The following is a 27,532-nucleotide window of genomic DNA, read 5'->3' on the forward strand; positions in this document are numbered from 1 at the left end:
TCTTCAGGGGAAGATGAGTGGGAAGCAGGGTGAGGCTGAGCTGGAACCATATCCATGTGAGCCTCTCATGACTTCCAGGTGCCCTAACAGCCCAAAAGGCAGAGAAACCCCCAGGCGTAAAGGAATGTGGTCTCCTTGCTCCTGCCTTCCAGATTGCTGGCCTGGTGGCTCCCGAGGGGGAACTCTGCAAAGTAGGGCATGTAATTCCAGTTTGGCTAACCCGGCACACCACAAATCCACCATTTGGTGTGGTCTTTGGACTGTCAAGCTTTTTGCTGTCAGGATCCTGTTAAAATTTTAAAATTGAGGCGAACCCCAAAGAGCTCTTAGGTAGGTGGGTTACATTTGTCATTATCTGCCATCGTAAAAGCTAAAACTACGACCAGTCTTATTTAGGAAAAGTAAACCAATATCTATAACATACATCTTATAGGAAATAAATATTTTCCAAAACAAAGCAGTTTAATGAGGAATGGCATTATTTTTACATTTTTACAAATTTCTTTATTGTCTGGCTTAATAGAAGACAGCTGGATTCTGCTTTCTCTCTGCCTCTGCTTTCTGTCAGTTGCAGTGCATTTTAGTAGAAATAGAAAAGCCAGTCTCACAGAGGCGTCTAGTTCGTAAAGGGAGCAGTCGTTTAATAGCCTTTTCAGATAATTGTGACATTTTTTTGATACTGCACCAAATTTGGTAGCTTCTTAAGGTTAATTGCAATGTACCAGTTTGAAACCCTACAAATTAACTTTTCTATTACATTGAAATTCGTTGGTCTTTTTAAAAACAAGTTATGTATGTATTTATTTGAGAGAGAGAGAGTGACAGCATGAGTGGAGGAGGAGCAGACAGAGAGGGAGAAGCAGACCTGTGCTGAGCTGGGGACCCTCAGCTCATGGCCTGAGCCGAAATCAAGAGTCAGACGCTTAACATACTGAGCCACCCAGGCGCCCGTCTTGTACTTTGAATGAACGCTTTCTATACCATTCATTGGTGATTTGGAAAAGTTTGATTCACTGAGTTATCCAGATCCTCTGAATGTTGACACATTGCATAGTACAGTTACATTTTAAAAAACGGCGGTAAGTCCCAGAGTCACATTTATGTGTGGTAGCAGCCTTGTGCTGTTACTTAATTGGGAACAGGGTTGTAGTTACAATTCTAGAAAGCTCATTGGGACAAAGCAGCGATGACTTCTGTTGTGTATGAAGAGCCTTAATACTTCTTGGCAGCATGGGTGAAGATGGTTGGTTGGTAATTAGGGCGGCGTGGCAGCTGTCCTCTGCCCCTGTCCCCTGTCCCTAATGCCGCTTTATGAGCACGGGCTGCTGCCATGGGGAGGGAGCGGGCGCTGTTGGTTGGCCCCCTGCGATAGGGAAGTGCCATGGACTGGGGTGTGGACACCAGATTTGTCTGCTTTCTCCCCCAGGTCAAGGTGTGTATGTAAGATGATCCTGTTAAGAAGAGTAACAGATTTCATGAGAATTCAAGGAGGAGGGAGTACTTAAACCAAAAATAACTTGTGGTTTTGATTATTTTCTTTCCTAACTCTTTTTAACAGCTACCATTCCTCTTCTTAATATTTTGTTTGTATCCCCCCCCCATTTTCTCCATTTTCCAGTAGCTTGTGTGGAACAGTGGGAAATCATTGGGAAATTATTCTGGATTTAAACATGATTTGTGAAACAGCACACCTTGTTTATGTACCTCAGTTTATTGGCACATAGTATGCATGGTTCTTAAACCAGCGTTTCAGTACATACATGCTTTCAGTTCTGTTCTTATCTCCTACTTCCCTGGCTCCTTGACATTTGCAGCTCCCTCTCCCCCAAAATAACACATTTTGATGCAAATATGTGTGTACTGCTTTGTACAAGACTATCTGAAGGTATTGGGGCAAAGAAGAGTCAGACCGTACATTTTTTTTTGTATAAAATCCTTTAGTTCTCTTTTTCCAAATAGTTAAAAGATCTGAAACCATATAAAAGGGAGTGCTTATTTAAAAAGTCAGTAAATTATTTCTTCTCTCTGCCCTGTAGGTGATTTTTTCCCCTTTTGTTTTTTTAAATTACTGTAAAGTAAAATTGACTTTGGGGGGGGGGTTCCTGTGCGTTTAACACCTGTATAGATTTGTGTAACCGCTACCACAATCAGGATACAGAGCAGTTCCCTCACCCCAAAACTCCCCTCAGGCTTTTCCGTTGTAGTCACATCTTCCACCTACTGCAAACCCCTGGCAACCACGGATGTGTCCTCGGTCCCTTATGGGTTTTGCATTTTGCAAATGTCATGTAAATGGAATCATACAGCATGTGACGTTTTAGATTGGCTACTTTCTTCAGCCATCCAAGCTAGGTGTTTCAATACTTCATTCCCCGTCTGTGGCTGAGCAGTATTCAGTGTATGCGTACAGCACGTTTTATCCCTGCTCCCCGCTGAAGGGACATCTGGCTGGCCTCCAGACTTGGGACGATTTGATTGAAGCCACTCTAAATATTTGTGGCAGGTTTTGTGTGGGCGTGAGTTTTCCTTTCTCTAGAGTAAGGTGCAGAATTGTTGAGTCATCTGACACAGTACGCTTAACCTTACAAGAAACTGCCAAACTCTTCCCCCTGCGTCCCAAATCAGTGTATGAGAGAGCCAGTTAACCCACACCCTTGTCAGCACTTGATACTGTCAGTACTTTGAGTGTTAGGCACCCTAATAGGTGGGCAGTATTACCCAACTGTGGTTCTATTTGCGCATACCTAACAGCTGCTGGGCAGACAACTCTCCGTGTGTTTATTTGCCACCCCTATATCGTATTTGACGTGTCTGTTCAACGATTGGGTGGTTTTATTGCTGTCAAGTGTGGAGCTCTTCATCTGTTTGGGAAGCAGGTCCTTTGTCAGGGAGGTGATTTGCATGCGTATTCTCCTAATCTGTAGCTTGTCCTTTCTCATAATGGTGTCCTTCTGGAGCAAAACCTTCTAGTTTTAAAAGCGAAGTCTAGTTTGTCAAAATGTTCTTGTATGGATTCTTTGCCCCACCCCATGTGATTTCTTCTTAAAGTCTTTTGGTGTTAAATTTTATTTTTATATGTAAGATCCATTGTGAGTTAATTTTTGTGTAAGGTGTAGGGTTGAGGTTCCTTTTTGTGGCCTATGGACGACCAGTTAGTTGTTCCTTTACCATTAGTTATAAAGACCATCCCTTTTCCCTTGAATTGCTTACCCCTTTGTCAAAAATAGTAACATTTGTGTGGGCCTGTTACTGGGCTATCCTGTTCCATTTGCATGCTCATCCCTTTGGTAAGACAGCACTCTGTGATTACTGTGGTTGCCATGTTGATTACTTAAGCTTTGGAGTGAGTTTAATCAGGTGGTGTAATTCCTCAGACTGTGTTCTTTCCAAAATTGTTTAATTTGCTGTATTTCCTTCATTTTTCCATAAACACTTAGAATCAGCTTGTCTGTAAGTATAAAAAAATCCTCAGGATTTCGATTGGAATTGTGTTCATACATAAAGATGAATTTGTAGAGAGGTGATATCTTGACTAGGAGTTGTTTCAGTCCACGAACATGGTGTCTCCTATTCTAATGACCCTTTCTCTTGAATGTCCCGTTCTCATAGGGGACGTTGCTTGCTCACAGCAGATGGTCAAGGTCTCCACTGGTTTGTAGACTGAAGTGTCTCCTCCCCATCTTTTTTTTTTTTTAAAACAAAAAAACAGATTTCCTTTGCTGTTCTCTGGGAAATTAGTCTTCATTCCAGGAACTTTTGAACAATTTCTGTGGCGCCCCTAGTGTTTTTGAAAGATCTTGAATGTGGCTGTTTCTTGATAGCCCTGGTGGGTCCCCTCAAAAGGAGGGTGAGGAGGAGGTATGGTGAGTGGTGGTCTACCTGCACCAATGTGTTAAAGAAACCAGAAACAACTTGGAGTTCTGTCCCAGGTTGCTGTTTGTTTGTTTATTTATTTATTTTTAAAAGTTCGCTCTATCCCCAACGTGGGACTCGAACTCTTGACCCGGACCACGATCAAGAGCCCCTTGCTCTGCCCACTGAGCTAGTCAGGTGTCCGTCTAGGTTGCTGTTTGTGGTTTTATTCAAATAGAGGAACCCGTTTGAAATGGCTGTTTGACTACTTTTTAAAAGTTTTAATTAGCACAATCAAGAGTTTGTTTAAAATCTCTCCTGTGAATCTGACCTCACCCCAGCACCTAGATTCTTTTTTGTTTGTTTGTTTGTTTAGCTAGTTCTTTAAAACCCAGGCATTTAAGAAGATGCTGCCCTCTGCCAGGGTGTAAACAGACTTTCCAGGCCACACATAGTTGAGGCAATCTCTTTGTTCCTTGACTGTTCAGGACTCCCACTTCCTCCTGACTCCAGATGTGCCGCTGGTGAGTCTTCTTTGGACTCTTAGGCTGGTGTCATGCCTTGGGGAGTACTTGGTTTGTGCCTTGTACACCGTGATTTGCTTTGCTCTGTGTGTGTGTGTGTGTGTGTGTGTGTGTGTTGACTTTGTTGTAAGGTAGTACATATTCTCTGAGCCATTTGAACAAACAGTATGGAACCAAGAAGCAAGGAAGAAGGACTCCATTCTTCAGAAGTAAGCGTTGTGTACTTCGTGTATGGTGGGTCTTTGTCCCAGTACCTGCATGGAGCCTCGCTCATTCCAGGAGGACATCCTGGTAACTCACTCAGTGACTCCTCTCTGGGTGGGCATTCCCCCTTACGACAGTTAACAGTTTACACTCTTTAAAACTACATGAGTGTGGAGTAAACTTCCACACGTAAGTAAATTTTGTAGATAATTTTAAAATACCAAGATGTTTAATACTCTAAAGAGAAATACTGCAGAAAGTGGAACAGGTGTGTTCCAGCTGATGTGACTCAGTTGTTTAGTACACACATCATTTACTATGCAGGAGCCCTCAGGAATAGTCATGACTGTGGAACTCTTTGTCCCCATGCAAAATGGCCCATTTCTGTGAAGTTCTTGTCTCTCCATATTTTTGTTTTTTATTAATTATTTTTTAAAGATTTTATTTATTTGAGAGAGAGAGCGAGCATATGAGCAGGGGGAGGGGCAGAGGGAGAAGCAGACTCCCTGCGGATCAGGGAGGCCAATGCTGGGCTCCATCCCACGACCCTGGGATCATGACCTGAGCTGAAGGCAGACACTTAACTGAGGGAGCCACCCAGGTGCCCCATCTCCATCTTTTTAAATATAGCTTTATTAAGGTGTAGTTCACCTTGCGCTTCACTCACTTCAAGTCTAAATATAGATTTGCCTGTTCTGGACACTTCCTACTGTATGTAACCCTTAGTATTAATGGGCATTTATGTTGTTTTTAATTTTTCTCTAAAAAATGGTGCTTCAGTGTAAGAAATATGCTTGTGTGGATCTTTGGGCATGGATGCTGGTTTTCTTTGCAGTAGGTTCTTAGGAATGACATTTGAGTAAAAGGACATTTGGCTTTTTGGGTTGTTGGGGTTTTTTGTTTTTTAATAGGTTTTTTTTTTTTTTTTTAAGATTTTATTTATTTGCCAGGGAGAGAGACAACAAGCAGGGGAAGCAGCAGGCTGAGGGAGAGGGAGAAGCAGGCTCCCCGCTGAGCAGGGAGCCCACTGTGGGACTCCATCCCAGGACCCTGGGATCATGACTTGAGCCGAAGGCAGATGCTTCACCTACTGAGCCACCCGGGTGTCCCAGCTTTTTGGTTTTAATACATATAGCCTTTGGGTTGAATAGTTGACAGCCATTTGACACCGCTGATGTTGTGAGACCCTCCTCATCAGTGGGCATTTCCAGTATTTTTCTCTGTTAATCTGGTAGATAAAAAGTGGTATCGCTTTAGGGAAGTTGAGCATATATATTAGTCGTTTGTATTTTTTATGAATTTCTCCTTTATGGTAGTTGGGCTGTGTCTTCTTGAGTTTTAAGAACTGTGTGTGTTCTAGATATTAATCCTTTGGCCATTGTATGATGCAAATACTTCCTACCTTCGTCCTTTGGCTTCCATGAAGCTCAGTCTCTGCTGGGCATGCCGGGACTTCCTCCCCCCCCCGCCCAACAGGTGGTCTCTGCTATACCAGCTAGCAGATAATGCCGTTTCTCTTTTTTTGTGAAACAAGATGGTATGTGCGAGCAAGCAACATGGACATGATCACAGGCTCTTCAGTCCTGCAGATTGTAGCCCCCCTCGGTGCTTGCTGCATTCACAACAGTCACCAAAGTGTGTGGACAGGACTGGCAGTTAGGACGATCCTCTTGGGAACCGGTGGTTTTTACATAATCAAGCCAAACTGGAGGCCCCAAACAAATAATTTTATTTAAGGTACACAAATTCATATGTGGCTGTCTCTGGGGATTTATTTTATATACCTGATTTAAATCTGAATTATTTCAGAGTATAGAGCTAACTGTCAGGTCTCAACGCAGTGGGTCTGCTTTGAACTGTCAGGCTCCATGACTTAGAAGCGGTGTGGACACTGCCCTTGGGCCTGCAGTAGCCCACCAGAGGTGGAGGACCAAAGAAATCCCTGGTTAGTAGGACAGGACTGCCACCTGGAAGTGGGCTCCCAGCCAGCCTCATGGGGGATGCATGTGGCCAAATTGTATATAAAATCAGACGAGTCATAAAACCAAACTGCTTTAGAGTTGCGGTATTGATTGAGTGATGGTTTCATTGTTAACATTACTGTGAATCTGGCAGGCTAGCCCTGAGGGGCAAGATGGTAAAAAACAATAATAAAACCAACCCCCTCATCCACATCCTCTGTGGAATGGCCAGAGGAGCCCCTGCCTGTGATGGTTAGGACAGGCTTGATTGACCAGGTGGGTGCTTGGTGGTGGCAGCCCTTGTCTGAGCACCGCGACCATCTCACGTCGAGCAGCAGGAGGGTGGTTCTTTTGTCCAGTGCCCTGAAGGTCATGGGAGGCTTGCCGAGGGAGCGAGAACATTACAGAAAGAAATTCAGAGTCATAGCCTTCAGGGCCCTCCATGGCCTTGGCCCTGCCCACTTCTGTCTGAACCTCATCTCCCACCTTTTCCCTCATCCAGTGCCCTTGTCCCTGTTGGCTCCATCCAGAGTACGCATCTCTAGGCTCTCTGCCACCCTGGCTCCTTTTCGTTCCGTGGTCTCCACCAGGATGTCACCTCTTCCTTCAAGGCTAGTGCTCCTGTGGCTCTATGACTGTACTCTCTTTTCCCCTCTGTTGCAGTTATCCCCTCTTGTCTCCTCCCACAAGAAAGCCAGCACCAGGCCACCAGGGGGCTTATCTCTCTGTTCCTCCTGAACCCCAGGGCCCAGCCCAGCTCTGGGCACATAGGAGACACTTGATAAGTAGGTTGACTAACTACTGAGAAGGGAGCTGGCTCTGCCCAGCTCCGCTGGAAGTGCAGGCCTTTACCTCTCAGGTTATTCCTGCCTGGAAAAGATGGTATGTGTGGCAAGGAAGTAATTAAAATATTGTCTTAGTTGGTAGTTACTGTAATTGCAGGAACACAGGGCATGCCATGTTTTAGGGAGATATGTTGAATTCCTGGTAACGTAATAGTAATGGGTTAGAAAGGATCTTTTTGAAGCACAGTTGAAGTTTTCCATCTAGGACTGCATTCAGAAACTGCTTCTGAGAGGTTCCCCTTTCCTCACCAGGCACAGAGAGCAGGCAGGGAAACATCTGTGTTTCCTCATGGCCCCCAGGCGTGTGATCTCTGTGACTGGGGCGGCAAGCGTGGCACACGGGCAGCGCTCCTGGTCAACACCTGCTTCTTGGAACCTGGTGGCTGTGAGGGGCGGTCACCTGTAGGAGGCACCGAGTCCTGGAAGAGAGAAGGCCAGTTGCAGCTGGGCTGTGAGCAGAGTCATTGGGACCCACCATCCTCACTTTATTGTTTCCTTGGGAGACTGTCACCCCTTTGTGACCCGCAGGTTCTGTCCAAGGTCTGGAGATGGTCCATGGTTCTGGCTGACACCCCGTGTTGCCTTAGAAGAATCCCCCAGAGGGCCTGGAGTTGACTCCACAGCCCCTGAGGCTCCCATGTACTCTGTGTTTGCCAGGAGCATTTCCTGGCTCTCAGGGGTTCTGGTTTCTTAGGGAGTGCCCATCTTACCGCCTGTGAGACCCTGATTCCGGGGATGCCTTCACTCCCTCGGAGCTCCCCGCCTCTCCCTCCCCTGCAGCGGCCTTATCAGGAATGCCTCCTCACTGGTGCTTGCTGGGTCCCACACCTCAGTCGCCTGCTCTGTCTCTTAGACTGCCTTCCTTTATAGCTAGCCCCAGCGGCTGCACTCTGCTTCTCACTGTTGGGTTCTGAGCCCTCACTTTGCTCCTCTCAGTGAGCTTAGAGCTAGGGTCTGTACATTAGGATTTATACTGTGGACCAGAACACTGGCACATGAATTGTATTTGAATTCTCCAAAGGAGGAGTGAAGGAGCTGTGTCTAAGAGTTGGAAGAGCTCTCCAGAACGGTGCATGAAGTTGTGCAGGACTTGGGTCATCTGATGGATCGCTCATTTGGCAGCTTTGTGGTCTTTGATGCTTTGCTTTGCTGCTCATTGTCATTGGGAAGAGTTTGTTTGGCTAACTACTTGGGTGGGGGGTCCAATGCGTTTGGGAAAGATGACCTGGTGATAAAATGCAGCAGGACAGGAATCATAGTACAGATGGTCACATCATTCAAGTGGGAAAAAACAAAAATAGGTACCTGGAGGCAGTCATGGTTGAGTAAAATCATGGCGTGTTATGGCACTACTCAGAAGTAAATTCCTGTGCATATTTATGTATACCGACTTGGGGTAGCTCTAGCTTATTCGTGTAATTTGAATACCGTTTTTTGTTCATGAGAAAATGCATGTACGTTGTTGCATATGCATATATAGGAACGATGAGGCTGCCTGGAAGGGGGGCTTTCTTCATGTTAGGATTGGGAGTGGAGGAATCCTCTGCCCTTATTCATCTCTGTACTGCTCGCCTTGCTACTGTGAGAATTTCATTATTTCAAATCCAGAAGTAAAAATAAATATAGAACCAGGACTTGTACAAAAATGTTTGTAGCAGCTTTATTTGTAATAGCCTCAAATTGGAAACAACCCAGATGTTTGCAGGTCAGATGGCGGGTCCCTGCCATGGAATCCTACTCAGCGGTATAAAGAAACCAGTTGTTGACCTGAGTCTCAAAGGAATTATGCTGAGTGACAGAAGGCATTCCAAAAGGTTATATGCCGTGCTCATTTATATAACATTCTTGAAATGAAAAATTACGGGGATGGAGAAGATTCGTTGTTTCCAGGAGTTATGGGAGGGGAGTGTGCGCGGGGGTGGGGATGGGGATGGGTCTGAAAGGGCAACCCAGAGTCCTTGTGTTGGAACTGTTCGTATCTTGCCTGGGTGGACACGCACATCTACACATGTCTTAAGAGTGCAAGTGAGCAGGAATAGGATTAGTGTGTTGTGTCAGCATTGGTGTCCTGGTTGTGAATTGTACTATGATTCTGCAAAATGGTACCGGGTGAACTGGGTGAAAGGAAGTGGATCTTTATTATTTCTATAATAATTGTGAATCTACAGTTATCTCAATGGTATGTTTAATAAAGAATAAAATCAGGGTGATCTAATAGAAATTTTCAGGGGTATAGGTTATGTTGGGAATAGGCACTTCATAAAGCATATAAAGAAATTCAGCCTTCAAAGCAGCATCGTGCTGGGGCACTTGGGTGGCTCAGTCAGTTTGGCATCCGGCTCTTGGTTTCAGCTCAGGTTATGATCTCATGGTTGTGAGATGGAGCCCCCTCATTGGGCTCTGCACTCAGCAGGGAGTCTGCTTGACGTTCTCTTTCACTCTGTTCCTCTCCCTGTGCTCCCTCGCATGCGCTTTCTCTCTCTCTCTCTCTCTCTCTCTCTCTCTCTCAAACAAACAAATAAATGTATATCAACAACAACAACATAAAACAGCGCGGTGCCTCTTTACTCAGGACTTTTTCCTCCTTTACTTCTTCCTGACTGGTGCCTCTGGGTTCATGTGGGGCCTCCATCTAACTTGTCCTTTACCTGAGGAGGGAGCAGTCCTCCTGGAGGATAGACCAAGTCGTCGGCAGAGCCGGTCTTTTAGAGGAAGAACAGAGAATATGAGCTGGGCTCCCCTGGAGGCAGTGCCCCTCACATCCAGCTGTAGCCTTAAGCCAGTGGGTCCATCGGTTAAGGGAGCTTGTGGTCATCACCTGAGAATGTCTGCACTGGGCCCGCACTCAGTAGGGGGTCAGTAAATGGAGTTACAGATTCATGAAACGCTTGAAGCAAACCTGACATCCTGTTTGCTCTGCTGGTCCTGCTCCGACACAGACCCAAGCTAGCTCTTAGGCTGCCCCCCCCCCCTTTAAAAGATTTTATTTATTTATTGGACAGAGAGAGACAGCAAGAGAAGGAACACCAGCAGGGGGAGTGGGAGAGGAAGGAGCAGGCTCCCCGCTGAGCAGGGAGTCTGATGTGGGACTCCATCCGAGGACCCTGGGATCACTACCCGAGCCGAAGGCAGACGCTTAATGACTGAGGCGCCCCTAGGCTGCCCTTTTCTGCCTTGGCTGGTATGAGAATTGCGGGCATGCTGAGGCACGTGCTTCATGCTGAAATTCTCCATATGTGAGTTTAGTATCAGTTATAGTCCTTGCTTTTTAGGTTTAAGGGTTTTCTGTTTTCTCTTTTTTCAGGTACACTTTTAATAAGGGATGAATTTTAGATTTTCAGGAGAGATGTAGTTTGTGTGCTGTGTGCCCATGATCCCCATAGCCAGTTTTCCCCACTGTTAGCAACTTACATCAGCAGCTAAGGAACTGGTAACCCAAGTCCTGACTTCTTTTTTTCCCATAACATCCTCTTTCTGGATCAATTTGCCTTTTGGAAGTGATTCTCTAAATTGATGAGGTTGCTTGAATATGTTCCTTGTCCTAAACCCAAGAATTCTGTGTATGTGTTGGGGGGGGGGCTTTAAAAAAAAGAATGCTGAGGTAGAGCTCCTAGAGATTCTATGCAGTCACTCTGATGTGGATGAGAGAACCCTCCCCTCCCCAGCCCCAGCAGATACTGCTGCAGAGCCATGCAGACATGGCGGGGAACCACAAGCTTGGACGAGAAGGTGACTGGGGAAGGGGGATTCAGATGGGGGTTCATAGGCCCTAATGGGTTTCTATAACCAGTACTGACATTTCTGAACTGTCCTGAAATATATTTGGGATTAATTAAGAAATCAGTATGCAGGAAGATACCAGTGTTCTCATTTACCATGATAAGCTCTCCTTTATGTAATATTCTTTAAAATGGGTGCCAGAAGCGGAGAGAAGGGGAGGAGGACCAAGCAGCGGCCAGAGGGCTTTTGACTTTGAATTCCAGGTGAACTGGTTGAGTTGGGAGTTTAGACCGTGTACCCTGTGTTGGCACTCCACATATTCTGGCCTTTAACTGAGCTACGGTTTTGCTCACTGGGTTGTATCACTAGTTGGAAAGTTGGAGGAGGAACCTGGGAGACTGAGTTGGAGGTGTGGCTGGGTCTTTGTGGCCTAGGCACCACCGGGTGGCAGTACACAAACTTCTTAGTGGAAGGCTCTGAGGTCTCACAGTGGTGGTTTGTCCCCTTAAATCTGGCCTTTTGGGGAGAGTTTGAGTAATCTTTGTGAAGCGACAGAAAATGTCAAAGCCAGCAAATTGAAATTCTGCTCTTTGTCTGTTATTTCATCCAGGGGTGAGATTCAGCGCTGAATTAGCGCCACATCATTTCCATAGCAATTGGCAAGTGTTCTTTGTTGAGTAGTCCTGTGTTATGACATCACAAATGGAAGTCAGTGGGAAGGGAAGCCTGGCCTCCTCAGTAGCAAGAGGAGGAAATATATAGACTCTGTAACCAGCCACGTTAGCCTCTTCTGTGTGTTTCTAGTCTTTAGAAGAGACATTTTGTGTCCTTCCGTATATATAATAAAATTGTGCCTCTGGTACTTACCACAGGGCTTGGCATCAAGAGCTTACCACTCACAAGTAATGGAAATGATCTTTGATTGTATTTGAGTGTCATAAATATATTTTGGAATGATAACTGCTCCCCCCCCGGTATTTGGCATATTTCGTACATTTTGGTTTTTTTTATTTGAAGCATCCCATATTGTCCCTGGTGCTTGCCAAGCATGTCCCCAATCTTATTTGAGACCATTGCATGTCAAAAACTGAGTGCTGTGCTTCACAAATGGCCAAATGAGAGTTAACACATCTGGGAAGTTTCAAACAGATGGGACCTAAAATTCAGGAACAGGATCACTTTACATATAGTGATAAATGCATATACACACACCAATGTTGTACTACTTTAGTGATATTGAAGGCAGTCTGAACCATTGAAGATATTTCTGGAAGTCTAATACAGACTTTTTGTGGGCTTCGGGTACTTTCATCATTGAATTCAGGTCCAGGGATTTACTGTGTCTTAATTAAATTTTTAATCCTCTTGCTGAACTGACTCATTTATGAGGAGCTTTTTTTAACTGGATATTCAGTCCCTTAGGAGCTAGACTTGAGTTGCTAACTTTTTCTATCAAGGCCCCATGGCAGTTGGTTGGGAGCTTCATGGTGCCTGTCATTGGCCAGATTTCTCAGGTACATGGTGGACCTACCAGGGACTTGTTGTCATTTCATAGCCACTGGCCTGGACCAGCATGTCCATGCTTAAGGAGGGTGGAAAGGAGCAAATCGATCAGCCCAGCACAAATGTGTAAAAAGGTGTAGGGTATTGGGGTGCCTGGGTGGCTCAGTTAGGCATCTGCCTTTGGCTCAGGTCATGATCCCAGCGTCCTGGGATCAAGCCCTGCCTCTGGCTCCCTGCTAAGCAGGGAGCCTGCTTCTCCCTCTCTAGCTCTTCCCTGCTGTGTTCCCTGTCCCGCTGCCTCTGTCAAATAAATAAATAAAAATCTTAAAAAAAAAAAAAAAAAGGTGGGGGTATTGCTCAGGAGAACCCAGTTCAAGTGTAGAACTTTATTTTGCTTTTAGGGACCAACTGCAGAGAAATCCTGTCTTAATTAAATTAGATAGTTTCCCTTATTTATAAAATATTAGACTTTTGTCAGTCATTGCATTGTAGTTAATCCTACTTCCAAAACACTGTGGCCTATTTTTTTCCTACCCCACACAGTAAAGTGCTATGGGTGGTGATCCATAGATCTTTTGACTTGGTCTTGATGTTTTTTTTTAAGATTTATTTTAGAGACAGAGCATGAGTCCGTGGAGGGGCAGAGGGAGAGTGAGAAGCAGACTCCCTGCTGAGCGTGGAACCGGATGGGTGGAACTTGATGCGGGGCTTGATCCCACCATCCTGAGATCATGACCGGAGCCAAAATGAAGAGTTGGACGCTTAACTGACTGAGCTACCCAGGCGCCCCAACTTGATCTTGATTTTTATTATTACCATAACTTCTGGTGAAAAAGTACTCTATTTCAAGTCACCAAAACCCTTAAAAGATACCTTGTTTCAGCTATAATCTGAATTCACTTGGATCTCAGAATCTTCAGGATTACAAATCAGTTGGAGAATTCTATGACCCGCTCTAGTTCAGACTGCTTACATCTACAAAGCATCCTTGTTTTAGGTGTGATGCTGTCTTGTATACAGAGATTTTTATTTTTGCAATCATGCACTAAAAACCATATTTTAAGGCAATTGTAGTAGGACAGATTTGAACTGAGAAACGAAATTAAAATACCAAGCATATATCAAGCAAATTAAGATTTATGGTGCATTCGTGTAATGTGAGAGTGTGTATAATGTAGATTCATGCTACTGCTGCTTCTGGAGAGCCTCTTAATAGTTTATGTCCTTCCAGTGTTTGTTTATCATGTAAAGGGAAATGAGAATTTATTTGTTCTTATTCGAACATACTCTGTCTCTTTTATAACAGAAGTTGCATGTGATATTTATTGCTTGGTATCTTTATTTATTTTTTAAACTTATAGCTTAGAGAACTTTCCATATAGGTACATTGAAACACTGCTTTATAATACTCTATTGGTGGAATGTGCCATAATTTATTTCATAGGCTTTCATAGGGGTTTTTCCTCATAAAATATTTTTAATGGTGGTTTGATGTTAATATAGGAGGATAAATGTAGTTGAAAGACATTTCAAAATACCTTTTTAAAAAATTTTTTTTTGCTTTTTAGAACATAGTTTTGGAGTTCGAGCTAATTAAGCAACAGCAAAAAGGATTTCTCCTCCCCGCTTCTTTTGTGTGTGTGTGTGTGTGTGTGTGTGTGTGTGTGTGTGTGTGTGATGGTTGAGGGACCAGTTCAAAAATGTATATATGTTTGTTTTTAAAAATAACTTCAACACAATTGCTAAGTGTATATATTGATAGTTAATAAAACAGGAGTATCAGGTTTGGAAGTGATATAAATTTGGTAATACCTGTTTCTTGGCCTCCAGGGAATTCTAAGGTGTGTTTTGAGATGCTTAAGGGAAAAAAACATGGTTTATATTCAGGAATTACTTGAGACGTAATCTGATAATTGGGGGTTTTAGAGAATGTTGAGAGGGGAACGGGGAGGGTGCTGTCCATGGTGCTGAATCAGACCGACTGCTGACCGCCCATCTGAACGGGGGGTGGGGAGGCTCTGAAATGTCGCAGGCCTAGGACACACTTAGGTAGCTGTTTTAAAAATAACATCTCTTGTTCGTAGCTAAGACTGTTGATTTCAGTCAGCATGTATACAGTCAACATAAAGGGGCCGCACTAGTTGCAGTGAGCTGTTCTGACATCTAGAAGCAGGAGAGGGTTTACATATGAAGGATGGACCCTTTTGGCCAGTAAAGGTTATTTAAGTCCCAACTCTTGACATAGCGTTTATTTCCTTTTAAGTCAAGGATCCATGTCAGTGTAAGAAGATTGTTTTTAAATAGAGATAAGAATGTTAACACTTGGAGTTTACACCTAATTCTTGCCATTCATTGCTTCAAAGTTTTGAATCCACATCTTTGATTATATATAAATGTTTGTCAAGCCACATCTCAGCAAGCATTTAGAAATCTATAGCACAGGGGCTCCTGGGTGTCAGTTAAGTGTCTGCCTTCGGTTCAGGTCATGATCCAGGGTCTTGGGATCGAGCCCAGCATCAGGCTGGTCAGCAGGGAGCCTGCTTCTCCCCCCACCCCCAGCTTGTGCACTCTCTCTCTCTCAAATAAATAAATAAAATATTTAAAAAAAATAGAAATCTGTAGCACATCTTTTTATGTGCTTCTCAAAATCCTTTTCAGACTCTTTATAAATGCCAATCCTCCTAGGGACCCCCTTTCACACCCCCCCCCAACCTCCAGTTCTGGTTTTTGCCTGGATTTATACTTCAGTTATTACAGTAATTGTCCAGTGACACTTTGAGACTCCAGTGTGATGTTTTAAAGCGCTGACATGTGTTAGAAAGTTCTGATGCACACTGTTATGTATATATTTAGTTAACAATATTTTCTCTGGGTTTGAGTTTTATTTATTTATTTTTTTAAGATTTAATTTATTTGGGCGAGAGAGAGCATGAGTGGGGTGAGGAGCAGAAGGAGAGGGAGAAGCAGGCTCCCCAGTGAGCAGGGAGCCCGACATGAGGATTGGGGCTTGATCATGACCTGAGCTGAAGGCAGACGCTTAACCGACTGAGCCACCAGGCACCCTGTGGGGTTGAGTTTTAATGAGTAGGAAACCCATTTCAAAGTATCATTGCAAATTTAGCAAATGTGGTATAGTGATCGTTTGCATCCAATTTAGCATTTTGAAAGCAATGAAAGTTCATATTTAGTAAACATATTAGTAAATACCTTTTGGGTTAGAGCATGTTTATTATGGCACATTTGGATGGTATTAGTGACTGGAAATCGTCAAAAGTACAAATATATTTTTATTTATTTAATCTAAGACCTGAAGGTAAAAAACCATGGAATTTCTTTGTTTTTTTTTTTTTAAAGCTGGAGATACAGATGACCCACCAAGAATTACTCAGAACCCTGTTATCAACGGGAATGTAGCCATGAGTGATGGGCACAACAACACAGAGGAAGATATGGAGGATGGTGAGTACATGTGGTTTGTTAACTTGCATTGGGCAGAAAACTGTCAGAAACACAACTAGATGTGCTATAGATTTCTTCCTTGATTACTTCTGAGTTTCTTAGGAGTAGCTAATTTTCAGGAGGTTTGTATCTGAGGAAAATTTAGGAGACTGTTTTGGTTTTGAATTTGAAGTTTATCTATAAATTTCAGGGTAAGGTGGTTCTCCCCAGCTTAGGTGAGAAGGTTTAAATGCAGAAGTTTGTAAAAGATGGGGATTTACTCAGGCTTGCACTTTCCCAGCCACCGTTAGTGTTCAGAGCAAGTGTATCTTACTCTCCTTTCCTTTTTGTTTGCAGCAAGATACTTCTAGACATTGGAACTTGACTTTCCATTGCATTCTTACTGTAGTGTGTCTATCAGTTGTCTGGAGCTGATAATCCCTCCCCCGCTCCCATTAGGTGTGAAATCAGAATTGAGCTTTGGGCTTCATTCTCCCACACTAACTTTTGATCTGTATCTTCTATGCGAAAAGTGTATGCATAGGTATATGCATGGACATTTTGTGCCCGGGAAATCATTTCTTTCGAGGCTATTTCTTCTTAATAATTTATCAAATAGGTGACCTGTACACTTATTTGCAAGGTCAAAATCATGTGACGGTAGCAGCCAGTAATCACTTTATGGAGTCCCTGGAATCTTGCAGTGTAATATGAAACCATGTTCTGTCAAAAGCATGTCCATCAATCCTCATAAGGGTTGTGTCCTTCCCAGGGGAGTAACGGGGCAGTTGAAAAGAAACCGTCAGTCACGGGCTGCACCACCAGAAGGACTGCTGTTCAGACCTCCTGCCAAAAGTTCAGCCTCCATGAGAAACTGCAGCCGTAGTTGAGAGTTCTCTCACAGTGCGGTTTACCCCCTGGCAGCTGGCTGAGGCAATATCTGAGGAAGGTAAAGAGGCGTGGTCTAAACCCCGCTGCTTTGTTACCTGTGGAGTGCGCTTTCCACTGTAGATCAAGGGCAACGGTGTGGGTTGTGGTCTCTTTGGTTGCTGGGCTCTTGGTTTTATTGCAGACACCGGAGATGCCGAAAGTGATTCAGAGAGCGCAGTTGGGAAGGTGTGGCCAGGCCCAGTGTGCTCAGTGTGAGGTAGAGATTGGGTTCCAGTCACTTGAGGAGCAGTAGTAACTGCCCACCCCAGGCAGAGAGCTCCCTGTCTAGTTCCACAGAGCAATTCCAAAGAATATTTCCATGCGTCTATTTTTGGGGAGGGCTTGGGAGGAGGTGCAGTTGTAGATAAAGGGCAGGGTTTCTCGACCTTGGCACTGTTGCCTTTTGGGGTGCATCATTCTTTGTTGTAGGGGCCGACCTCGGCGCGATCGGATGCCAGTGTCATCCCACCCTTATGCCCACTCCCTGCAGTCCTGACAACCAAACATAGACACTGCCAGATGTGTATGGGGGTCCAGACTGCCTCATTTGAGAACCACTGTTAGAGATCTGTAATGTACATAATAAAACCCCTTTCCTTTTCAGGCAAATTTTGCTAAATTAATAGTAGTAAATAATGGTGCCAAACCATTGAACCTAATAGTGGACATATTGCCGTAGTGAGTTACCAAACAGGAAAAGAGTATTTATTAAGGGACAAAGCAGAGTGGTCTTCAGTAGCACCATGTTCCTGGTTTGGGATTTGAGGTGTCTTTTAAAAGGCCCAGTGTAAGAGAGTGAAAAGATTTTCTCTTTTTGGTGGTAAGGGGAAGGGAGGGAGATGGTTCTGGTTCTACAGTAGAAGCCTTAGTTTGTGGCAGCATTTTCCCAGTTGTGATAGGTATTTTGAAACTCTTTTCTGTGGGATGTTAGCATGAGGTGAGAAGTTTTGAATGGTCTAGGAAATTTGAGGGGTGCTGGGCCAACCAGATGTCCATATCTCGGGCTTCTCTGGGCTGTCCGCACCTTAATGTCTTTCTCCAAAAGACTTGTTTTGTTAATGATTCCCCAAGAGTCTCAACTTTAGAAACCCTTTTTCTGAATCTCCTTCCGACATGGTAAAGTAGGGCACACAGTCTAGGGAATGCTGGATCAGGCTTATTTACTGGGCAGAAGGGCCTTCTTTGGGAGGGGAGTTTCTCTACAAAAGTTAAATGGCTGACAGCATAGACAAACAGGTGTGGGGTTGAGATAGCATATTTAAAAGTCTTGGTAACATGGGATTACGGGCAAGAGTTAGAATCATTTTCTGGTTGCACCTACCTATGCTCCTTTGATTTTAGTTTCTTACTCAGTTTTTCCTTAGATGAAGATAAGTTTTAGAGTAAATAAAGCCTCTGCAAATATAGATTGTTGGTACCCATGAAACAAAAGTAAGTTCTGGGGATTAACTAGGACTTGAATGAAGAATAGAGGTTTGATAAAATTACTGCAAGAGTGCTATTTGGGCACTCTTTAGGCTAACCTTCTGATTTAAAACAAAACAGAAGACTGTATCTTCCTCTACCTTTTTCATGCAACTGGACCCCAGTCTGGTTCATTGGCCTTTGCCCTGCGAAGATAAGGTGGGAGTACGAATGGGCACGGTGGCTGCTCTGTGAGGGCAGGAGTGGAGGTGTGGGTAACCAAGTCTTCGGGCTGAGGATGTGTGGTGACAGGTAGCAGAAACTCGTCATCCTGTCCTTGACAATAAAAAGAGGCATGGAGTAATGCACTAACTGCGGCATTCAGGCAGGTTATAGAGTCTCTGTTCAGATGAAACGCTAATTCTGCAGGATGTGGGGCATCCTTCAGAATCCCAGGTGTATTGCTTTAAATTTTTTTCTTTTTTAATTTTGAAGTAATTATAGACACAGGGAAGTTGTAAAAATAGGATCTTGGAGTACCTTTCACCTGTTTTCTTGGGCAAAGACATTTATGTCTCCTGTAATTCCTTATGGGAGTGTGATCAAGCCAGGCCTTTCTGCCAAAGATGGGTTTCAAGTCTGCTCTGCTCTTTTGTAGACCCTCTTGCCTTGACTTTTTGGTATATAATGTTATTTTTCATTTATGTAATTAAGCTACAAAGAGTTGAGAGCCATAAGGCGACATTTTTATTCGCATGAAACCTCATGTTAAATGTCCTAGTTAGCATATCTCAGAACTGAGTCTGTCCTAGGGATGTGCCGTGTATAAATCTACGCGTGTGAGCTGAGTTCTGAGGCAGGATGGCGCCAGGCAGATGCTGCTGAGCCTCTCTGCCTCTGAAGGGAGGGCTTGCCGTCTTGTGGACTCGGTGCCATGCTGAGTTTTGTTGGGTCTTATTTAATATCTAAGATTAATTCTGAAATTGGATTAAAGTATGGGAGACAACGAAAAAGCATTTATGATATATTTCAGTTTGGGTCTGTGTGAAAATCTAATCTGACAAAGAGTGGAATTTTATCTGAAAACAAGTAGTTGAGTTAGAAGAGAGGCAGAACTTTGGGACTTTGACCTCTTTAGGGTTTCATGAGTGCGTGCCCTGAGGTGATTTTTATTTGGTTGATAGCAGTTCTTTGGTCCCCATAAGGGAAGCCAGTTTGATTGGGCTCTGCATTTGGGGGGATGTTAAACTCTAGAATATGGCGTTTTACAAACCAGAGACAACGTCCCCGTTCAGGGGCCGCAGATCTTGGGGACTGAACCCGCTGTGCTCATTTTGTGAAGAACCTCGGATAAGTAAACCACTTAGCCTCAGTGAGCCTCGGTTCCCTCATCTGTAAAGTGGGAGTTAACATCTACCTTGCGTACCTTGCAGGATTGAAATGCTGCTCACATGGGATTTGAGTCTGTGAAATGGTGGTCCACACTCTTCCCAAGCCTTTCTAAGACATGACCTTGAACCCATCTCTTGGCCTTTGGGTACTTTTGCCCTTCCAAGGGGTTAAGGTCATAGCTGCCACTTGAAGAAGCTCGAGTACATACTGCATGTCTTAGATGGGTCTCACCCCTCTTGAGCAGCCCTTCCTTCCGAAGGGCCTGTGCGGTCTGTTGAGCAGGGTTACATAGCAGAAAAATTGGGGAGGAGAAGTATTGAAACAAGGGATCAGGGCCAGCTGTCACGCTTACTTTTGGTTCTTATTTCTTTGGTAAAGAATACTACCCTCTCATGAGGATTGATGGACATGTTTTCTTAAGAACAAATTCAGATAGTCACAAACATAAGCAATATCCATACCCCCAGAAGTCTGTATCCTGAGCACATGGTTGTCTTAGTGAAGTTTGGAGACTGAAGGATGAAGGAAGGCAGTGTGTTCTTCACGTGCTCTTCCTCCAAGCCTGAGAGTCTCCCTTGGGGCCCAGGAGCCTGGGGGTGAGTGATGCCAAAGTAGCCCCTGATGCCAAACCGGAAAAAGCCTTCCATGTACCTTAAAGTGTTCTGTAGACCACCTGGGGCTCTTCATGGTGTGGCTCTTGGTCCCCTGCCACGTGGTGAACTGTAGCCCATCTGCAACCAGCTAGGTACCGAAGTGGAGAGAAGGCATGTAGAGACTTGTACAGCTCCTGGACCTTGCTGTAGCAGCTTCCTGATGTTCTATAGAAGTGCCAGCCAGTAAGATTGGCGCGGAGACCGGGGGAGGACTGCTCGTTCACTGAGTTTGAGAAGCGTCCGTGCGGACACTGCTGGGCTTGTCAGGGCTAATCAGTAGCCAGTGTCACTTGTAAGTGAATAGTCACCATCAGTCAAAGGTGGAATTCTAAAGTGTGACTCCCCCCCCCCCCCGCCCCAAGATTTTATTTGTTAATTTGAGAGAGAGAGAGGGAGGGAGAGAAAAGCAGACTCCCCGCTGAGCAGAGAGCCCAGTGTGGGACTTGATCCCAGGGATCCCAGGACCCACAGATCATGACCTGGTGACTTTTAAATGAAAGTCATCCAAGAGAGAGGCGTTATATCCATACTCCACTTTCTGTTGGAGAAAGCCTTAATTCCCTAAATTTGCCTTCAAGTCTTGTTGAGTAAATGTAACAATTTTTACGATTCATATGGAGAAGAAAACCAGTTTCTTTCTTTTTAAATTAATTCCCCTTAGGGAGTCCAGGCTGGTATTTTCATAGAAATTGTGAATTGATGAAGCTAACATTTATTTTGGGGGCTCACTTCTTGGCAGTCTTGTCTCTAAAACAGTGCTGCTCTGCAGTAGGCATGGTGTGGCACTCTGTCCGTGCACCCTGTGCACCCCCTGCGCCCACAAGCACCACGCCCCCCTCACTGCTCCTCTGACCTGGCCCGGGTCAGCCCTGCCCTCTTCGTCCCTGCGCCCCGGCCTCCAGCAGGTGTCCCAAGAGCCGCTTCATGCCGCTTCTGCAGAGCCTGTCCACTCACTGAGGGTGACACGGGATTGCCAGAGTAGAGTAGATGTTCTCATAGGCCGAACTCTGGAGATCGAGGAGGGCAGGCAGGTGTGTGTCGTTAGCCCGCTGGGTTTAGGATTGCATTCACATATAAACTGTGTGTCACCTCACTGTTTTAGATTATCAGTGGGAAATGACGCTCTCGTTTTCCCCAAGAGTCAGGTCTAGCAGTTAGGTCGCGGTCGTACAGAACGGTTCGCCCGCCGTTGTTGGTTGTCCCACGTGGGGTCCCACGGTTGTCGGCCGTCGGTGCTGTTTCACAATGCCCGAGCCCTGTGATTGACACGGCCTTTTCTTGCAGACACGAGTTGGCGCTCCGAGGCGACCTTTCAGTTCACTGTCGAGCGCTTCAGCAGACTGAGTGAGTCGGTCCTTAGCCCTCCGTGTTTTGTGCGAAATCTGCCATGGAAGATTATGGTGATGCCACGCTTTTATCCAGACAGACCACACCAAAAAAGCGTAGGATTCTTTCTCCAGTGCAATGCTGAATCTGATTCCACGTAAGACAGTTTAAATGATGCGATTACAAACCCACAAATAGTTATGCTCCGTGATTGGAGGCCCGATCTGATTGGCCTCTTTGAACTGAACAGTTTTGAATTTCCTTGCTGCCTCTACATAGCCCTGTGATTTTACATTCAATGAAATACATTTCTCTCTTTAAAACTCACTGGTAGGTATTCTCTCCAGTCTAGAAAAGGTGTCTTTTTTTTCTTGCAAATGAGAAAGTGAAGTTCACGTTTTAGAATCTACCAGCCCATGGAACCTGGAATCGGGGCCCCTGCGGACGGGCTCACTGCTGGATTGTGGGCTTTTATATACCAGTCACTGCCTGACGGGAAAACTGGAGTCCAGGAAAGTTCCTCAGGTCCTTTGGCCTCCCCATAGTTATGTTAACCAGTTCCTGTGTGTTAATTCAGAAAGATCCAAACTAAAACATTCTTTGAGGGTTTTACAACATGAGCTTCTTCAGCTTATTTTAGAAATATTGTTCCTATAATTTTTAAAAGAAGTGTGTAATAAAATGTCTTCAAATTGAGAAGAGTCTTCATGGTCCCTTTATTCAGATGAAACTAAAGATTGAGGCTTCACATTTCCTACCCATTGATTCTTTGTCAAAAGTTTGATTCTTTCGTTAATTAAAAACTGTCACCGTTCAGCATTTCTCAGAAGCTTAGTTTAAGGCATTGTTCGAAGGGGTCCCGGATCACTTGGTCACCATGTCCTTCTCGTTCCGTATCAAGGAGCCCATGAGAAGGCTGCTTCCTTGGACCACGTCTGTGTGGTCACCCCCAGACTGTAGCCCTTTGGAGCTCTCAATGAAGGCTGTTCCCCAAGGGCACTGGCCTTTGCTGTTCTGTCCAGGCTCCAGGGAACGTAGTCCATTTCCTTGGGCTTTTGACGTGAAAGCGTTAAGTGCGAAGCCCAGTGTGTGCTGCAGCCAGGGCCTGTGTGTAGGTTGATTTTTTTTCTTCCTGTGTTCACATTATGATCTGGTTTCTGGTGAGTATTTGGGCTGCACGGTAGTCTGACAGACCACTTCAGGCTGACAGTCGTTTGGGGGAAACAGCGTGGCCGGCGCGAGCACGCAGAAGCACGGGTGCTGCAAGGCTGCGCTCTTGTGGGTTCAGCTCTCCTGTAGCTCCATGCTCTTAGTGGACCTTTAAAGGGCTGTATCCTTCTGGTTTTTAAACATTGACCAGAGGCCCTTTTGTGATCTATGCCCAACTTGATGGCAGCGGGGACACTTCTGCTGTGCTGTGACTCGGTGGCTCTGCTTGGAGTCCCCCGGGAGCGCCTGGTACAGCCCTGCCTGGGAACCGCTGCGAGAGGGGTTCTTGGAGCACGCAGCACGGCTTTTCTTTTCTCTCGTTCTGTTCTTTTCCCTAATACCCAGATTAGGTACTAAATCTACCATGTGACCGGAAAACTAGCCTCTTACAGAATCTAAAAGACCAGTATCTAAAATTCAGTAACTTCTCTGTTTATTGATACAAAAAAAAACAAAACAAAACAAAAAACCTGACCTAAAACTTTTTAAAGAAATTAATATTAATAAAACCATGGGTCAAATCACTACGGATGGCCTGGGACACCCCCAACCCGTTTTAGCTGTTTTCACCATTAAGGTAAATGTGTCTCTCCCCCAACTCCCCCACTCCTCCCAAAAAATAAAAGAAAAAAAGGAAAAATGTGGGAATTTTTGTGTGCTGTGTTTTTAAAGTGTGCAAACATCAGTTAAATAGGTCAACTGAGGCTTAGATTTTCTTTAAACAGGTCGTGGTCTTGCCACGCACAGGCTGTGCTGAAGATAATAAATTACAGAGACGATGAGAAGTCGTTCAGCCGACGCATTAGCCACTTGTTCTTCCACAAGGAGAATGATTGGGGGTTTTCCAATTTCATGGCCTGGAGCGTAAGTAACCGAGTGTTTATACAGAATGATCTGAGCCTTACTCCTTCCCGAGTTCCTTCACTCTTCAGAGCCTTCTGTGCGTTCTAGAATCAAAAATGTGTGCTTCCTAAGTGGGACAGGTGTCCGAAAATGTGTTTTCTCCAGTTGGCTAGTTGAGGTTTTTAAGCAGCTGACAGGTCAGTATTGGGGGGGGGGTCAAGTCAGACATGGTTTCAGGGAACCTCCCCAGTTCTCAGCCCCATCTGTTTTGGCTGCTCTTGGCAGACGTGGAACCCAGGAGTGCGTTGTCAGGCACGTCCTGCTGGGTGCTCCAGCGTGGGTTCTCCAGCACCTCTCCAAGCCCTTGCTCTGGGGAGCGGGCACCGATGCCTCTGGGCCGTGCCCTGGACCAGCTCCCAGTGCTTCCTGGATGCTTCCTAGAGGAACCAAGCTCTTGCTGGTTTTGTTCAGAGGACACTACTAGTTAAAGTAGATCAAAACACTGCAAAATCAGAAGCCTGATTTGGGGGTTAGAAAAAGTAGTGTTTTCCTCTAATACGTAGAGGGCACTAGGGTAATTGTCTCTTCAGAACGAAGGGAGCATTCATGTGTTCTTATGCAAGCTGGATATTCTTATTTTTTATAGGAAGTGACTGATCCTGAGAAAGGATTTATAGATGATGACAAAGTTACTTTTGAAGTCTTTGTACAGGCGGATGCTCCCCATGGAGTTGCGTAAGTTTTTCTTTAATTGGGTGCTCTTAAGAAACGCCTTTTGTGCTGTGGTGAAGCACTAGCATGTGAACAGAGATGCATATACTTAACAGATACGCACCCTCTCTGCGCTTGCCCACACATACGGGGGGTATGCGGCTCTGTATGCCAGCCTCACGTTCACCCCTTCGCTTGGCGGATTTTCTTGAGCGGTTTCTGTAGGCCGGACACTGCTGTGCACTAGGAATGTGGTGATGGTCGGCAAGGTAGCCGTGGGTTTCTGTCCTCCGATATCTAGACTGCTGGGACAGTTCATAAATCCTCCAGAGGAGATGCCCTAGTTTTACTTGGAAGAGGGCAGGGCTGGGAAGGTCTGGGAGCTGTGGGTATGCTGAGGAAGCAGGGGAGTTGGTGGGTTGGAGGTGGTGAGTGAGGTGGAGCCGAGCTTGGAGGACCCGCAAGAGACGTGACAATGGCTCAGCGGTGGGAGGTCTGTGTGCACAAGGCAGTGTTCGGCCTTACAGGAGGCATGGGCGTGGGCCTGGGGTGGCTTACTTGTCAAGGAGGGTAAGGGGTTGGGGCAGGGAGAACAAGAGTTGAGCGAAGGCACCAGCAGCAGGGCAGGGTGGGGCTGAGCGCCGCGTCCACATCCGGAGGGTGTGGAGGTTGAGCCGGAAGCTGGAATCAGGCAGTGGGGCCCTGCTGACTGGTGGAGGCCCAAGGGTGAGGCCGTTAAGTGCAGTCTGGGAAGAAGGTCAGCGGCAGGCACCTGTTTCTTGCCCACCTTATTTTGTCTTCACGTGGCCCTGCTCTGGCAAGAGTGTGGGTGTGGGTTGACCTGGATGGACCGGGCAGAGAGCCGTGGGGCAGCCACGCAGAAGCTGTCACTTAGGTCGGGTCCTGGCTGGTGTGGCCTGGGGCGTGTACAGGAGGAATCCAGCTTTTCTTGAGGAGCCTTTTCAGAGCTCACGTTCTACTCAGATATCAGGAGGGGGAGGGCAAAAACAAGAAAACTAAATTTTTTGTGGGTTCCCCCCCATTTTGAAAACCTCCCCCTATGTTTATGATCTACTTTTCTTGACTAAAAAAGTGAATTGGTTTTTCAGTCTTACCAATCAAAACAGATTTCTTGCTTTAGACTTACTTATCAAAACCTAGTCAGCCATTATCACCTAAATCTTGGATTATAGTTTTTAAAATAACCATCTATAATTTAGGATTCTTGCATTTTCTTGCCAGTTTTTAAAATTATCCACGGATGCGCTCGCACGCGCAGACACTCACACCCACACGCACACACTTCAGCAGGGTCCTTCGGTACACCCGAGCGTGTCAGCAAGGTCGTGGACTAACCCCTGGAATCACAGAGTACTATTGACCCTGACCTCGGCCAGTAGTAAACGTCTCCTCCAGTGTTGGTCACGCTTGGTGGCGATCGTGTTGTTCATGTCTTTGCATTATATACAGAGGGAGATGGGGAAGGCTGTGGCTTCAACTGGCATTCTCTCTAGCTTCCTGTTACGATGGGGGGGGAACGTGCAGTGGGAGCTGCTAACTCTGAGAAGATGTACCGTTTCTTCCCAGCAACCACCACCATAGACTGGAGAGAAAGAGCACTAGGGGCGTAGAAGTCCGAACGAGAACCTGCCCCAGTGTACATGCTTGTCTTTGCTTATGTGTGTAACTGCAAAAAGAGGGGTTTCGACTGTTTGCATTCTTGCTGACTGCACATGTGACCTAGTATGTATGCCATGGACCCACACTGGGAGCCGGTCCCGTAGAATTCAGCGACTGTCTGTGAGTGTGATCTTGGAAGAGAAGGCAGTGCTGCCGTCGGCGGCGTTAAGCTGCTTCTCTAGTGCTGGGTTTGTGCACTTGGGCGAACAGAGCCCGTGATCGTGCTGAGAACTCCTGGCCCTGGTGCCCTTAGTGCCCGGGTGCCTGGCGGTGAGTTTCTCCCTTGGAGGGGTGCGTGGCTGTCGTTCCTGTGTCAGGATGGTGGGAAAGAGGTGACGGTGCACGGCAGTGCGGGGTCTCGCCGGCGTCGCGCCGAAACGCTCCACACACACTGCAGAAGCGAGGAGGCGTCCTGTGCAGTTTTCCCTCAACCTCCAACTGATCTTGTAGGTGGGATTCAAAGAAGCACACGGGCTATGTCGGTTTAAAGAATCAGGGAGCGACTTGTTACATGAACAGCCTGCTGCAGACTTTATTTTTCACAAATCAACTACGAAAGGTAAATGGATGGTATTTCTCTCCCTCAACCTTCCACCCACCCTCTTGCTCGAGTCCTAAGGGACAAGCAAAGTCCTGTCACCCGACTTTGCCGTGTCTCTCCCAGTACCACGGTGCTGTCTCCAGAGAGGGCCCCTCTTTTATGTGAATCCATATCTTTATTCCGCAGCGTGTGGACACTTGTAAAGCTAACTTGGGTGATCAAAAGTTGGCTGGCTAACCTAACTTTATGGGGTCTGTAGCCCCATAATAAAGTTTGTTTGTTTTTAATGTGAAAGCCATTAGCAGCAACATTTGGAAGTTTTATATCAAAACTGAATTGAAAAGCCACTGGCGGTGAAGTATAATTTTCACTTACAGGTAAAACTTAGGTTCATGAGACTACTAATAAAAACCGCAGACATCCCTAGACTCTAATGTAGGATAGCTAGGCGTCTGTCCCTTTGGAATGCCGTGTGAACAGCATGGAGCAGTGCAGGCAACACGGACTCCTGGTTGTGGGGGGGCCACTGGCTGGTTTGCTGGCTTTTCCCGTTCCGGCAGCACCGTCGCTGCCCCGACAGGATGGTGTTGTGGGGACAGGCGGATGTGGATCATTGCAATGGCACTTAGGTCTTATCGCAACTTCTGTTCACAAGTAACTTTAAGCTAAAAAGTGTGGCTCCAAGAGGTATGAAATAAAAGTGATTCTCTTTGGATGGTGAGCCGTGGGTAATTTTTTAAATTCGTTTTTACTTTCTTGTGTTTTTTTTTATATTACCTCTAAAGACTTTCATGAT

The 27,532-nt window shown here is 45.5% G+C and overlaps 1 protein-coding gene across 1 annotated transcript in view; it reads left to right on the plus strand.

Moving 5' to 3' along the window:
* Positions 1 to 27,532, plus strand: part of USP7 (ubiquitin specific peptidase 7) — a 62,390-nt gene that overhangs the window by 14,558 nt on the left and 20,300 nt on the right. The window contains exons 2-6 of the mRNA XM_040635341.1: positions 15,964 to 16,068; positions 21,711 to 21,909; positions 23,687 to 23,825; positions 24,451 to 24,539; positions 26,646 to 26,754. Of these exons, the coding sequence (XP_040491275.1) occupies positions 15,964 to 16,068; positions 21,711 to 21,909; positions 23,687 to 23,825; positions 24,451 to 24,539; positions 26,646 to 26,754 (641 nt within the window). The remainder of the gene's footprint in view (positions 1 to 15,963; positions 16,069 to 21,710; positions 21,910 to 23,686; positions 23,826 to 24,450; positions 24,540 to 26,645; positions 26,755 to 27,532) is intronic.

The sequence above is a fragment of the Ursus maritimus genome, unplaced genomic scaffold (assembly GCF_017311325.1).
Source record: "Ursus maritimus isolate PB19 unplaced genomic scaffold, ASM1731132v1 scaffold_2, whole genome shotgun sequence".
Lineage (NCBI taxonomy): Eukaryota > Metazoa > Chordata > Mammalia > Carnivora > Ursidae > Ursus > Ursus maritimus.